A 14,484-nucleotide genomic window follows, 5' to 3' on the forward strand; every position below is an offset into this window, starting at 1 on the left:
AAGGGGAAAAAATTCTTTTTGTTGCAGTTAAATCCCTTTCCTCTTCTTCTTTTTTTTTTTTTTCTGAGACAGAGTCTCACTCTGTCGCCCAGGCTGGAGTGCAGTGGCATGATCTCAGCTCACTGCAACCTCTGCATCCCGGGTTCAAGCACTTCTCTGCCTCGGCCTCCCAAGTAGCTGGGATTACAGGCGCCCGCCATCACACTCGGCTAATTTCTGTATTTCTAGTAGAGACGGGGTTTCACCATCTTGGCCAGGTTGGTCTTGAACTCTTGATCTCATGATCCATTCGCCTCGGCCTCCCAAAGTGCTGGGATTACAGGCGTGAGCCACCATGCCCAGCCATCACTTTCTTCTTTTAGGGAAAAGAGAATGGGGGGAAATGTGAGAGGAGATGTCATTTCTGCATAAATCAGGTGGGCAGCAGGGAAACTGCTCTGTCCACTTCTTCTTGCTTATCACTTCTCTTCCTCAATTTTCAAATTACTGGAGCTGTGCCTCCCTAGAAATCAGCTGCAGGAGGGGTGAGTGGGTGGGGGAAATATGTTCTTGGCATCCCACCAACAGGTAAAGCCTTTTTCTAGAGAAATATGGTTATCCACGGTGGTTACTTCTTCAGGATCATGCTTCAGGTACAATTAAGGGTTAAATGTATTGTTCTAGGAACTTGATCACTGTGTACTTTTTTTAATTGGCAGGTAGACGTAAGCACATGTATTTCTTTTTAATGAAAAAAAATCCAAACAGCAAACTATTAAACACATTTTTGAAACAAAGATTCTTTATAAGTTGTGACTAACTTCTCTTGTAAATTGAGAGTTAAATTCATTTCTAAGCTATGATAGTATTTGATTTTAAGGACACACACACAATCCAGAACATTTAAGACAAATTTTTGGAACACAATTCATTCAACTCACCTATATGAAATATGAAATCATGGGAGAACCAATATTTCTATTTACCTATTTACATATTATGTGTCAATATGCACACATATGGATTAAAATTACAATTCGCCAAAACAGCTCCCTTTTATATGGATAAAACAAAGCAACACTGAAGACAAAGCATGAATGCAAGAGAAGGAGGTAATAACTACCATTTTCGCTGGTACTACACCTCAGCTTTGACAATGAAAACATTAGGTATTTCTTGAAGATTATTCAAAAGATAATGCTCAAAATGGGTTTTGTAAATCATTTATTATGATTGAAAGGGAAGAAAATGATAGGAGACAAATATTACAATTAAACATGTAACATCATTCTCTTGTAACCAATCATAATAACATACTTTGAATTTTTGAATGGCTATGTAATTTCCCAGAAAATAAAATTTTCACATCATCAGTTACAGAAAATTGATTTCCTTCCATCAAAATATTTTATCTCTGCTCTATCAAATATAAATGCCAAGTCTAAGGTACTGCACAGTTTAAGCTAAGCCTTCACTACTTGTTTAAATTAGAAGATTGTGGGGAGGGGCTTACCAAATGATGAATAAACTACTGCCTGAGAATAAAGCCCTCACACATAAGTAACAGCTCTGTCAAGCCTCTGGCTCACCAACTAATTATTAAATGGCTCTCTGGAAACTTAGAAACTCTTCTATATCCCAGCCAAAAGCCTTCTGAGAGTCATCACAAATTGGTTACCAGTTTATTCTCAAAAACAAATTTGCTTATTCAGTGGGCGACTGTGGCTCAAAAGACGTAGGCAAAACAGTCAATGGAAGTCTATTTTGATGGGGTTTAAAAAATATTCTTTTTGTCATTATCAATAAAGTAAAATATTATTTGAGCAATGTATTTCTTAGCTCTGTCCCTTCTAAGGATGCTAATACAGTATGGAATGTTTTTTAAAGGCTTAATGTGAGAACAGTACATTGCCACAGGGAGAAAGCAGCAAAGAAGAAAATACGAAGGCTCGGCCAACAAATTAATTCAGCAGCTAACATTTCTCAAATTGGTTAAAAAAATGACAAAGTGATAAATATATGTCCAAAAAATAAATACAAATATTCTATACATAAATAAAATTAAGTATACTCATGATTACCATTACAATTGAACATTTTAATAATATAATTTTCATGTCTTATCACAGTTTCATTTTTATCATGAATATGAACTACACTGTTGTGACACATACTGGAATGCACTGACCACTTACATAACCTAATAAAGTAATGCATTTAAGTACTCTATCAACTAAAATTTAACCTCCTTTGACAGAAGAATTATTTTCTCTTTTCTTTTAAAAAATATTTTTGAGGCTGGGCATGGTGGCTCATGCCTGTAATCCCAGCACTTTGGAAGGCCGAGGTGGGAGGACTGCTTGAACCCAGGAGTTTGAGACTAGCCTGGACAACATAGGGAGATCCTGTCTCTACTAAAAATACAAAAATTAGATGGGCATGGTGGTGCATGTTTCTAGTCCCAGCTATTCAAGAGGCTGAAGTGGGATTGCTTGATCCCAGAAGGTCGAGGCTACAGTGAGCTATGATGGCACCACCGCACTCCAGCCTGGGCAACCAGAGTGAGACCCTGCCTCAAAAAAATAAAATAAAATTTCTGGAGCCAGGTGTGGTGGCTCACACTTATAATCCCAGCACTTTGGGACGCTGAGGAGAGAGGATCGCTTGAGGCCAGGAGTTCAAGACCAGCCTGAGCAACATAGCAAGACCCTATCTGTATATACATATGTATGTATGTGTAGGGAATCTATTTTTAAACTATAATTAGAAGGTAATGTGTGAGGAGCAAAGCTTTAAGGATGGTCTTTGTTTTTAAAGATATTATTAACAAAGCAAGGTCAAGATGACCCAGCACCAAATACAGTGAAATGTGGGCAATATTCTTGTGAACCTGGGCAGCACTGACAGCCAAGGAATGTCAGGAATCACCATGTTGTTTTAAATTTTACACTCCAGTGATGTGAAAAGGTGATGGTATACTTTCTAATACCACACAGGAGGCTCAGTTACCTAACATTATCCTGCTTTCTCACATAATGATTCATAGAGCCAGAAGATGCACCGCACCTGCTCTGAAAATGGACTCCTCACACCACTCTGCAGCTGTTTCTTATGCTGCATGTTCTACTCCTTTCCAAACATTATATCATTAATTAAAAGCACGTTTAATTATAGAACTTACTATTTTGGCAGTGAACATTTCCAAATAATCAACTGGTTTACCAAATGAGAGTTTGGAATCTCCCTTTCTAAAGATTGCCAGAATATTAAAAAGGGGAAAAAAAGAAAAGAAAAGCCACATTGCACAATGTGTCTGATGACAAGGGAGAGGGGAGATGGAAAAAATGATGAATTCTTACTCATTTACCCTATAAGAAAATTAGTGTGTTGGCAAATTTTGTGTTTATGTTTTACTGTTAATATTTATTTGAATATTTAAGAATCAAATAAAAGAGACTAACCCCCTTCATTGTTAAAGTTTGGAATACCGGTGTGTGGCTGCCGTGCTGCCAGGTGTAAACGAACTTGTAGGGAGCTGATACAGCCATGGCATGGAGGACAAGGAGTGAATGTTCAGGCTCCCCAGCTTTCAGAGTAAGGTGGGGCCTTTGGTCGGTCTGCTGCTTGACAGAAGAGGCTGGCTTCCCATCATTCTGGCTTGGGGTCCCTGGGTCTGGGCTGAGAGCAGTGCTGGAGCAGAGAGGTGGTGAAATGCTGCCTTTTGCTGATGGAAGTTGTTTATGTAACTGGCGATCAAAAGAGTGATCTCAAGAATCTAAAACAAGGAAAACAGAATTGTTATGTTCCTGAGAAATTCCCATCCCTTCCAGAAGAGAGTAAAGTGTTGGCCACAGGTGAGCTCCATTTGCAAGTGCCCAGGCTACCAGAATTCCCTTCTTTCTAGATCAAACAATGAAGTGCTTACGTGTCCAGCACCATCAAGGCAGCCACACGTTTTTTCATCACTTAAACCAGCAGAAAGAGTGAATCTCAAAAACAATCAAATTGAGTGGCATTCTTAAGAAATGTGACAGTCAGTAGTACAACTCTATCAAATTATCATAAAGCCACATTAGTGAATATATGAATTAAGAAAGTTAGTGTCATATGAACTCTCTATTTTCACTAAAGACTGAGTTCCCTGATCTGCATTTAATGGTAAGCTGCTTTCACTTCAGTAGAGGCTTAATTAAGAAAGACATCTATTTTTTAAAAAAAGCTTCAGATTCTGAAGAAGTAATTTCTTTTATCTGATAACATTAAGACAGCTAAAGTTTTAGGAAAATCACTTTCAATTAGAATTACACATTAGAATGTAATCCATTTATTTATTGCTTTTACTTAGAGATGTTAAAACTACATAGCTTGTTAAAAGTCATAAAGGAGCAAGTATGTTTTAATTATAAAACCCCAGTCTTTCCTCTAATGAGTCCATAAAGCAAATAACCCCAAGTGTATAAGATAATGTGTATAAAGTACCAGACAGCAATAACTTAATGCCACAACCATTTATTTTGAATCTTCTATATACCTGGCATTGGGCTAAGTACCCTACAAACTTCCTTCATTTTATTCTTAAGCCAAAAGAAGTAGGGAGTATGTTACCATATTTTTAGACAAAGAAACTAGGGTTTGGAAAGATGATGTAAGTTGGACCCATGTTTGTTTGACTATAAATAACGTCTGTTTCCCCATCTGGAATGCAGTCTTTGCTGAATAAATGTTTTAGTATGAAAACAACTAGCATTGCTTTTTGGCCTTTTGGCTAAGATTAAGTGAAAACAAATAGCACAAAGAAGTTGGCAGAAAGGCTTCTACTCACCTTGGGTTTTGCCATGGCAAAAAGTAATTTCTCTGTTGGTTTGTCCTTTGAATGTGTATTGTTAATGACTACCATAAAATCATCTTGATAGCCTCCAAAGGTCATTAGACTCTTGTACACATAGCTGACTATTAACCTCTTTAAAGAGAAGAAAAAGTATATATGTTATATGCTCTTACTTCCAAAGAGAGATGAAAAATAATTAATAATATATCTCCATTAAAAGGCAGATATCAATTATGGTATAATACAAAATTATTTTCTAAAATAAAATCTATTATGATCCAAAATAGATAGTAGTGGTACTAATTTTATTTAGGCATCATCTACCTTTACAATGTTGAGTCCAAAACAAGTCACTGCAGAAAAATGAGAAAATATAAGAAAAAAATAAAACACATCTATATTCCAGCATCTAGTGGAAAGCCACTGTTAATATTTTTTATATGCCCTTTCATATATCTCTTATATATATGTGAGGTTAAGCCATATTACTGATACTTTTCATGGTAAAAATGGTCAAGTATTGGTAAATCTACATAGTTCACCTTGATAGATGGATTTTGAAATCCATAAACAGAAACAGTATCATGTATTAACCCTTTGTCACATATGCAGCAAATTTTTTTTCTAATGTGTTTCCAAAACAATGTAAAAATATAACTTAGGCCGGGTCTGATAGCTCACGCTTGAGGCTGAGGTAGGAGGATCACTTGAGCCTAGCCTGGGCAACATAGGAAGACCCTGTTTCTACGAAAAAATAAAAAAAAATTAGCTGGGCATGGTAGTACACGCTTGTGGTCCCAGCTACTTGGGAGGCTGAGGCAGGAGGACTGCTTGAGCCCAGGAGGTCATGGTTGCAGGGAGCGGTGATCACATCACTGCACTTCAGTCTGGGCAACAGAATGAGACTCCGTCTCAAAAAAAATCAATAAATCAATAAAATAAAATGTAACTAATTTACAGCCTGAAAGGACTCTGCATATCTAATGATTACCTTGCAAGACTGAGCAGACCATTCCAGGACTGAATGCCTCAGACCTGCAACTCACCTGTGTGTGCTTCCTGGCCTGTCTGGCTACCTCCTGGGAGCTAGGGAGCTACTTTTCTGAACTAAGGTAACTCAATACTGGTGTATAGGTTTTTTGGTTTGTTTGTTTGTTTTTACTTTAAGTCACTGATTTTTATAATATCTTCAAGTTATCCATTCAAGAACTAAAAGGCACTCAGAAAATATAAACCCTTGAAAAAAAATGTGTGTGTGTTTGTTTTTTAAGCAATTATAAGGGGAAACAGTAACTATAACACAAAAGGATAGTTTGGTTTCCAGAAAATTTTCAGTGATCTTCTGATTATAGCACAGGATTAGACCTGCCGGGTGAATCTAGTAATTCCTGCCCACCAGATTAAACAAAAAAGAGAATAAAATTGTATTAAATAATTAGACACATGAAATACGATAAAAAATAATGTAAATTTCAGGTAAATAAATGAACACATATAGATATCATAGTTTGAATTTAAACTATGTGAAAAGTGCTAAGATGTTATATAAATGACATTATAGGAAATTATAGAAATTGTTAAAGAAACCTTAGTGAAAGTGAACTTAAACTTTGGTAATTAAAGTTCCCACCTTAATGATTTCTTACAGATTTTTATTTTACACAGGAAACAATCTTCTTAACACTTTTAAAAATATAATCATTTTGCGAATATAACCATGATCACAATTTAGTAATGGTATCAAGATTTTTCTCATACACAATAAACGACCTGTCTTATCTTGTTTTAAAAGGTTAAATTATAATCATAGCTGTATTTGTAAAATGACTGTTCATGACATAGTTTTAGGAAGAGTGTTTTCTGTGTAAGAGAAAAATCAGATTAAGATATCATTACCTTCTGTTTACGGTACACTGAGCAATGGAAACAGTTGACTTAATGCAAAACTTGAGCGTTTAAACTCACCATGGAGTTGTATTCTAAGAGGCTTAAACCATCCTCATGTACAGCCAGCCACATGAAAGTACTTCCAAGTGATGATGGAGTTATGGGCTATGAAGAGGTGAAAATACACTATATTATAAATACAAAGCAAAATTACAGAAATATTTTTCAGTCTAAATGTCATGTAACATTTGCCATTAAACAACAATAATAACAACAAAAATTTATTAAAAATCTCTCCTAGGAAAGAGGCAGGGTGGAATACTGGCACGAAGAGTGAATTTGGTATTAGGAGACCTAGCTTTGAGACCCAAACCTGCCATTTATTAATGTATGCATTTGGATAAACTACTGAATCTATTTCAGGCTGAATTTCCTCGTCTTTAGCATAGGAACAATAATGTTTATATTTTACTTTTCTTCTGCGTTAAGACGTTAATAGTCAACAAAGCTTTTAGGGTTTCTATGATGACCAAAATCCTAATGAAGCAAAATATACTGATGTGCTTGATAAATTGTGTAGTGCTATTACAAGGTAAAGGATTATTATTATAATTGCACATCTTTCCTGAAAGTTTATTAAATCTGATATTCAATATGTAATAAAAACACAATAAAAAGAAAATATGAAACTGTGTAATCAATAGTAATGAGAAATATGAAAATTTCCACCGAATTTTTTATTGTAAAAGCTATGAAATTGGCTGGGTGTGGTGGCTCACGCCTGTAATCCTAGCACCTTGGGAAGCCGAGGTGGGTGGATCATCTGAGGCCAGGAGTTCGAGACCAGCCTGTGCAACATAATGAAACCCCATCTCTGCCAAAGACACAAAAATCAGCTGGGCATGGTGGTGCATGCCTGTAATCCCAGCTACTTGGGAGGCTGAGACAGGAGAACAGCTTGAACCTGGAAGGCGCAGGTTGCAGTGAGCTGAGATAGCGCCACTGCACCCCAGCCTGTGTGACAGAGTGAGACTCCATTAAAAAAAAAAAAAAAATCTAAAAGCTACTCCTGGTTTTCACAGAAAAAAAAAGCTATGAAATTATATTAATAAAAAGAATCTCCTACCACTAGAACCCAACTGAAACCCATGAATGTTCTTGAGCAATTAATGATGCTTGTTTGGTTCCATTAACAAATGAAATCCTAAAAAAAATCTTAACTACTTCCCTTAAATTTTACAAAATAATGTCAAGACTATAGATATAAAACTGGAATGAATGTTGGGTTATTTTATATAATAAAACTTGTTAGCATCTCATATATACAAAACCCTGAGTTAGAAATTGTCTACTGAGGGCTGATTTGCAAAGGATAGGGAGAATTCAATTCAAAAGGATGCCCTTCAACTCTAGTGTCCACTGACAGGTGAATGGATAAACAAAATGTGGTATATATATATATACATACAGTGGAATGTTATTCTGCCTCAAAAGGGAAGGAAATTTTGACACATGCTACGACATGGATGAACCTTGAAGACATTACACTAAGTGAAATAAGCCAATAACAAAAGCACAAATATTACACGATTTCTCTTACCTGAAGTTCCTAAAGTAGTCAAATGCATAGAGACAGAAAGTAGAGTGGCGGTTGCCAGGGGCTGGGAGGAGGAGAGAGGACTGGGGAGTTAGCATTTAATGGGTACAGTTTCAGTTTGGGAAAATAAAAAAGTTCTGAGATGAATGGTGGTGACAGCAACACAACAATGAGAATGTACTTAATGCCACAGAACTATACACTTAAAAATGGTTACAATGGGCCAGGTGTGGTGGCTCACGCCTGTAATCCCAGCACTTTGGGAGGCCGACGTGGGTGGGTCACTCAAGATCAGGAATTCAAGACTAGTCTGGCCAAGATCGTGAAACCCTGTCTCTACCAAAAATATAAAAATTAGCTAAGCGTGGTGGTGTGTGCCTGTAATCCTAGCTACTTGGAAGGCTGAGGCACGAGAATCGCTTGAACCTGGGAGGCGGAGGTTGCAGTGAGCCCAGATTGCGCCACTGCACTCCAGTCTGGGTGACAGAGTGAGACTCCGTCTCAAAAAAAAAGAAAAAAAGGTTAAAGGGTAAATTTCATTATGTGTATTTTACCACACACAGAAAATAGGATGCCATGAAGCAACAAAGGAGGTGTCACTTGTTATAAAGAAAGAAAAGTGAGCAAAAAAGATGCTTGTCATGTAATTTGAAAAGCAATATTATTATTTAATAACACTTTGTGCCAGCAAGCACATTTTATCAGAACAGAAAAGGGTATTTAATATTATTTCCAACGCTGAAGTTAGAATTAAAATCCATGCTGCTCTATAGTTCAAATCTATTCCTTGTAATTTTAAAAAATATACATTCAACTTCCTGTAAGTACATTAATTTTATAGATGTTTAAGAATACTAACTTTATCATCTTTTTCTTAATTAGTATACAGCTTTCAGTTCCACTAGAAAAAATTAATTCTTACCTATCAATAATATAGTCACTCATAGAATCAGAGTTAGAAGATACCTCAGATTTTACTTTTCTAGTCTAAGTATTTCATTAACAGATGAGGAAAAGTGAGGTCCAGAGAGGTAAACTGACTTGCCCAAAGTTGCACAGCTATTCAGCAAATATTTATTAAGTGATAATTATTAATTACGTGCAAAGCACTATGGTAGGTACAAGAGGAAGATTTTAGGATCAGTGAGTTTATAGTTTCAAGGAGCATGCAATTTAATAGTGAGTATAAAACAAACACACAGAAAAATATAACACAAGGCAAGATGTATCTTAAGAGCCTGAGAAAGTACAAAGAGACATGGTTCAACAGAAAGCAAAGGGATCAAAAGGCACAATTTTTCCCTTGGGGAAAGGGCTGGCCATCCCCAGGCAGGGCGGGTCTCCTTCCTCAGTGTTCCTGCAGCAGTCTGTTCATGTGACTCATAGTGATATTTGCCATACAGTGGTTTGTTTATAGGCCTGTTGTTACAAAGTAAAATAGTCCTGGAAGTTCATGTACAATCCATCTGAAACAATAGGTTATGTATCCCTAGAGCTTAGACCAATGTTTAGCAAACAGAACTTAGTAAATACTAAATAAATGAGCAAATGAGTGACAAGGTAAACATGTGCATGGATGAATGAATGAACAGAAGAATGCAGAGTTCAGCTGTGGTTTAGGACTCATGATTTGCCTAATGAGTCCAAGAAATGATTTAGGGTGGGAAAAGTTGGGCAGAGAGGAAAAGACAGAGAAGCTTTTTTGCCCTTTCCCTAGTATCTCTTCATTGTTTTCTTTACATTATTGGTTATTTCTTCATTTTTTACAAAAGCCAAATATACTAAGTCTGGGGTAAATCTGGTCGACTATGTACACAAAGGTTTTCATTATGCATCTCTCTCCCATTCTTTCTTACTTTTGCAAGAAACAACTTGGCACCAAAGAATGGCCACTTCCTGGCTACTGTCAAATAAATGCGCACACAGTCAGCAGCACTGTGTCCCCGGAGGGCCATCCATCTGGTTGAGAGTCGTTGGCAAAGCTGCCTAAAAAAAAGAAAAGAACAAAAACAAAAACACTGAAGCAAAAACATAAACAGTGTGTCATAGTCTTAAGATAAAACTGTCCTTGAGCAATCCTAAGCATAACTGTGACCCTTAGGCATAACCCAGGTAAAGATTTTGTGACTCTCATCATACCACTGTCCACCACTTGTCCTTTCTGGAATATTCCTTTCACCAAATTCTCATACTATTCATGTTTTCAGCATGAACTAGGTACCCCCAGCAGGTCCGTTTTTAAAATCTGAATATCTACCATCAAAACTTAGCGTAAATTAGTTTAAAAGATAACTTCTCATGGGAATATTTTCATTTTAAAAGAAAAGTACAGGCCAGGTGCAGTGGCTCACGCCTGTAATCCCAGCACGTTGGGAGGCCAAGGCGGAAGGATCACCTGGGGTCAGGTGTTCAAGACCAGCCTGGCCAACATGGTGAAACCCTGTCTCTACTAAAAATACAAAAATAAGCCAGGCAAGATGGCGGGTGCCTGTAATCCCAGCTACTCGGGAGGCTGAGGCGGGAGAATCACTTGAACCCAGGAGGTGGAGGTTGCAGTGAGCTGAGATCACCCCACTGCACTCCAGCCTGGGTGACAGAGCAAGACTCTGTCTAAAAAAAAAAAAAAAAAACAACTACTAGAGCCCAAAGATGAATCCTTGATGGTAGAATTTTAGGTCCTACCACCCCTGGCCTGGAGAGATGTTAGATGCAAGGTGAAACTTGTCAAATCAAATCACAAAGGCAAGCACTTATTCTACATAGACAAAAGGCTGATCTTAAATGTTTCTATTTTAGAAAAGCTCATGATAAATTGGATTTGCCTCTGTTTTTAAATCTAATCAGCTTCTCTTTATATATTCTCTGAAATTGAAACTCCAAATTGAGGTAAATTAGAAACTTTTATATTAAAAAGTCTTATGTAAGAAGATAGTTTATTTTTATTTCAATTTATTCATAATAGAATATACAAAATATGATTTTTTGTTATGCACTTCATAAAATTAAACATATTATTGACAAATTTTTTCTCTTATTTATTATCAGGGTTGTTCTGGACAAGAACGAAAAAGATCAATTGAAAAGTACATCTAAAGGCTTTTTTTTTAATTAAAGAAAGTTTAAATATAGATTCTAAAGCTTCTGGGCTTATCTTAAATAAAAATATTGGCCGGGCGCGGTGGCTCATGCCTGTAATCCCAGCACTGTGGGAGGCCGAGGTGGGTGGATCACGAGGTCAGGAGATCGAGACCATCCTGGCTAACATGGTGAAACCCCGTCTCTACTAAAAATACAAAAAATTAGCCGGCTGTGGTGGCGGATGCCTATAGTCCCAGCTACTCGGGAGGCTGAGGTAGGAGAATGGCGTGTACCCGGGAGGCAGAGCTTGCAGTAATCTGAGACTGCGCCACTGCACTCCAGCCTGGGCAACAGAGTGAGACTCTGTCTTAAAAAAAAAAAAAAAATCTATACTCTCCTGTGGCTCAATAGTATTAAAAAAATCTTGAGAAAGCTGTCAAAATGTTTTTCACCTTTAAAATTTGAACAGAAAAATATTACCAAAAAACTAGCATGACCCTACCCTCTAAAGAGTTACAAAGATTTCCTTACCTTAACTGCTCTTCAGAACAGCCATCTCTATACCTTTTAGGATAAAATTTCTCTATGACTTGCTTTAGAGTTTGATTTGCTTTGCACTGATTGGTAACATGCCCTGCTGGAGTTGAGAAAGGTCTTTCAAAATCTCCAATCTCTACCTAATTGGAAATCCAAAAAAGTGAAAATATATGGAAAAGAATTTTAAGACAGAAAATCAGTTAGTTTTATTTTTTCTAAACATTCTTTTTTAACACATAATACATAAATCTATTTGTCATGATTATGTGATTATGAAATTTATAATCATATGTAGGAATTTTTATAAATTACATTTGAATTCTAATTTTTTTTTTTGAGATGGAGTCTCACTCTGTCACCCAGGCTCATTGTAACCTCTGCCTCCCAGGTTCAAGTGATTCTCCTGCCTCAGCCTCCCGAATAGCTGGGACTACAGACGCGTACCACCACGCCTGGCTAATTTTTGTGCTTTTAGTAGAGACAGGGTTTCACCACGTTGGCCAGGCTGGTCTCGAACTCCTGACCTCAAGTGATCCACTTGCCTTGGCCTACCAAAGTGTTGGGATTACAAGCGTGAGCCACCGCCTGGCTTGAATTCTAATTTTGAAAAAAATCTGTAATTTAAACATTCGAGTTCCATTTCTACATTAACCTTCCTAGTTTACTATCACCATCTAGTAGTACTTGCTAAAGGTCACTACTTTGTTATTGTCTGTAATGCAAGGACAATTTTTCATTTTTAAGGCACTGTTTTAATTGCTGATAATAAGATGAAATAGATGTTAAAAATAAAAGGCAACAGACGGGCATGGTGGCGGGCATCTGTAATCCCAGCTACTCGGGAGGCTGAGGCAGAAGAATCTCTTGAACCCAGGAGGCGGAGGTTGCAGTGAGCCGAGATCATGCCATTGCGCAGCCTGGGTGACAGAGGAAGACTCCATCTCAAAAAAAAAAAAAAGTTAAAAGAAATTTCAAAAAACTATTGTTGGACTTTTTGAGGGTCTCTCCTGAATGTAATGGGAGCAAGAACCATATTCTCATTACTTTGTTCCTAGATTTTCTCCATGTTATTGTGTTCATACTCTCATTCTACTAGCATTAATCCTGGGAATAGAGTCCTTCCCAGGATATAGAGTTGTGTATGGAACCACAGTTTATACTTTACTGGAGCATGAAGTTCAATGTAGGCAGTATTAAGGGAATGTTGAGGCTGGAGAGGCAAGCAGAGTTCAGATCTTGAAAGTCCTTGCATGTAAAAAATGAATGACAGGCTGGGCGCGGTGGCTCACGCCTGTAATCCCAGCACTTTGGGAGGCCGAGGCCGGCGGATCACAAGGTCAGGAGATCGAGACCATCCTGGCTAATATGGTGAAACCCCATCTCTACTAAAAATACAAAAAAAATTAGCTGGGCGTGGTGGCGGGCGCCTGTAGTCCCAGCTACTCGGGAGGCTGAGGCAGGAGAATGGCGTGAACCCGGGAGGCAGAGCTTGCAGTGAGCCGAGATTGCTCCACTGCACTCCAGCCTGGGCGACAGAGTGAGACTCCGTCTCAAAAAAAAAAAACGAATGACAGAGCTAGATTCACATTTTTGCTGTATCTCTGTCCCAGTTACTAGTGCTGCCTAATAAAGCTCCATGCACAGGTGACATTGTGCCAGTTTCCAGGCTCAGCCCTTAAGAAAATAGCAGCTTCCACTTCTTGTCTGTCTTCTGGGACATTGTTGCTGTCACCCATTCACCATTCTTGGAGGAAGCACAAGCAGTCATATACATGGAGAGACCACATGTAAGGTGCTCCAGCTGACAGTCCCAGCAGAAGTCCCCACAAATAGCCAGCATCAATCAGCCACCAGACATGACTGAAGGAGCCTTCAAATGATTCCAGCCCTCAGCCATAGAGTGACAACTGGCTCTCAAGCTATGTCAGCTGATACCACCTGAAGCAGAGACACACACTGTCCCTTCACATCCCTGCCCAAATTACTGTCTTAAGTAGCTGAGTTTGGGCATCATTTGTTATGTAGCAATAGATAAGTGGAAAAAATCTCTCTAGCATTTGTGTGAAGGATAAATTTTTGAGGGACCAGACCAGAGAAAGGCACACTACTTAGGAGCCTGCTGCAGGACAGCAGGCAGTATGAGACAATGATCCAAACCTTAGCAACAGAAGTCAGCATACAGAGGAGAGAACAGACTAAAACATCCCTAAGAGTTCACATTCGCAGGATGTGGTGACTGGTGGGAAATGTCCAAAGTGAGGGAAGAGTCATGATAATTCCTGGGTGTGAAGCTTGCTTGGGGGACCAGGTGGAGGCAGTATCATAAAGAGGAGACAGAATGTGAACACAGAGGAGGGACGATTATTAGTTTGGTTTTCAATATGCTGATTTTGGCTGGGCGTGGCAGCTCACTCCTGTAATCCTAGCACTTTGGGAGGCCAAGGCAGGTGGATCACTTGAGGTCAGGAGTTCAAGACTAGCCTGGCCAACATGGTGAAACCCCGTCTCTACTAAAAATACAAAAATTAGCAGAGCGTGGTGGTGAGTGCCTATAATCCCAGCTACTAGTGAGCCTGAG

At 38.2% G+C, this 14,484-nt stretch overlaps 1 protein-coding gene across 1 annotated transcript in view; it reads right to left on the reverse strand.

Annotated features, from left to right (window-relative positions):
• Positions 1-1,006: 1,006 nt before the first annotated feature.
• The window catches only part of PLEKHH2 (pleckstrin homology, MyTH4 and FERM domain containing H2), a 130,306-nt gene continuing 116,828 nt past the window's right edge, over positions 1,007-14,484 (reverse strand). Inside the window, exons 26-30 of the mRNA XM_058428925.1 lie at positions 11,901-12,046; positions 10,148-10,277; positions 6,773-6,859; positions 4,802-4,939; positions 1,007-3,754 (exon numbers count right to left, since the gene is read on the reverse strand). Coding sequence (XP_058284908.1) covers positions 3,569-3,754; positions 4,802-4,939; positions 6,773-6,859; positions 10,148-10,277; positions 11,901-12,046 — 687 coding nt within the window. The 3' untranslated portion in view covers positions 1,007-3,568. The remainder of the gene's footprint in view (positions 3,755-4,801; positions 4,940-6,772; positions 6,860-10,147; positions 10,278-11,900; positions 12,047-14,484) is intronic.

This window comes from Hylobates moloch, unplaced genomic scaffold (assembly GCF_009828535.3).
Source record: "Hylobates moloch isolate HMO894 unplaced genomic scaffold, HMol_V3 SCAFFOLD_15, whole genome shotgun sequence".
Taxonomy (NCBI): domain Eukaryota; kingdom Metazoa; phylum Chordata; class Mammalia; order Primates; family Hylobatidae; genus Hylobates; species Hylobates moloch.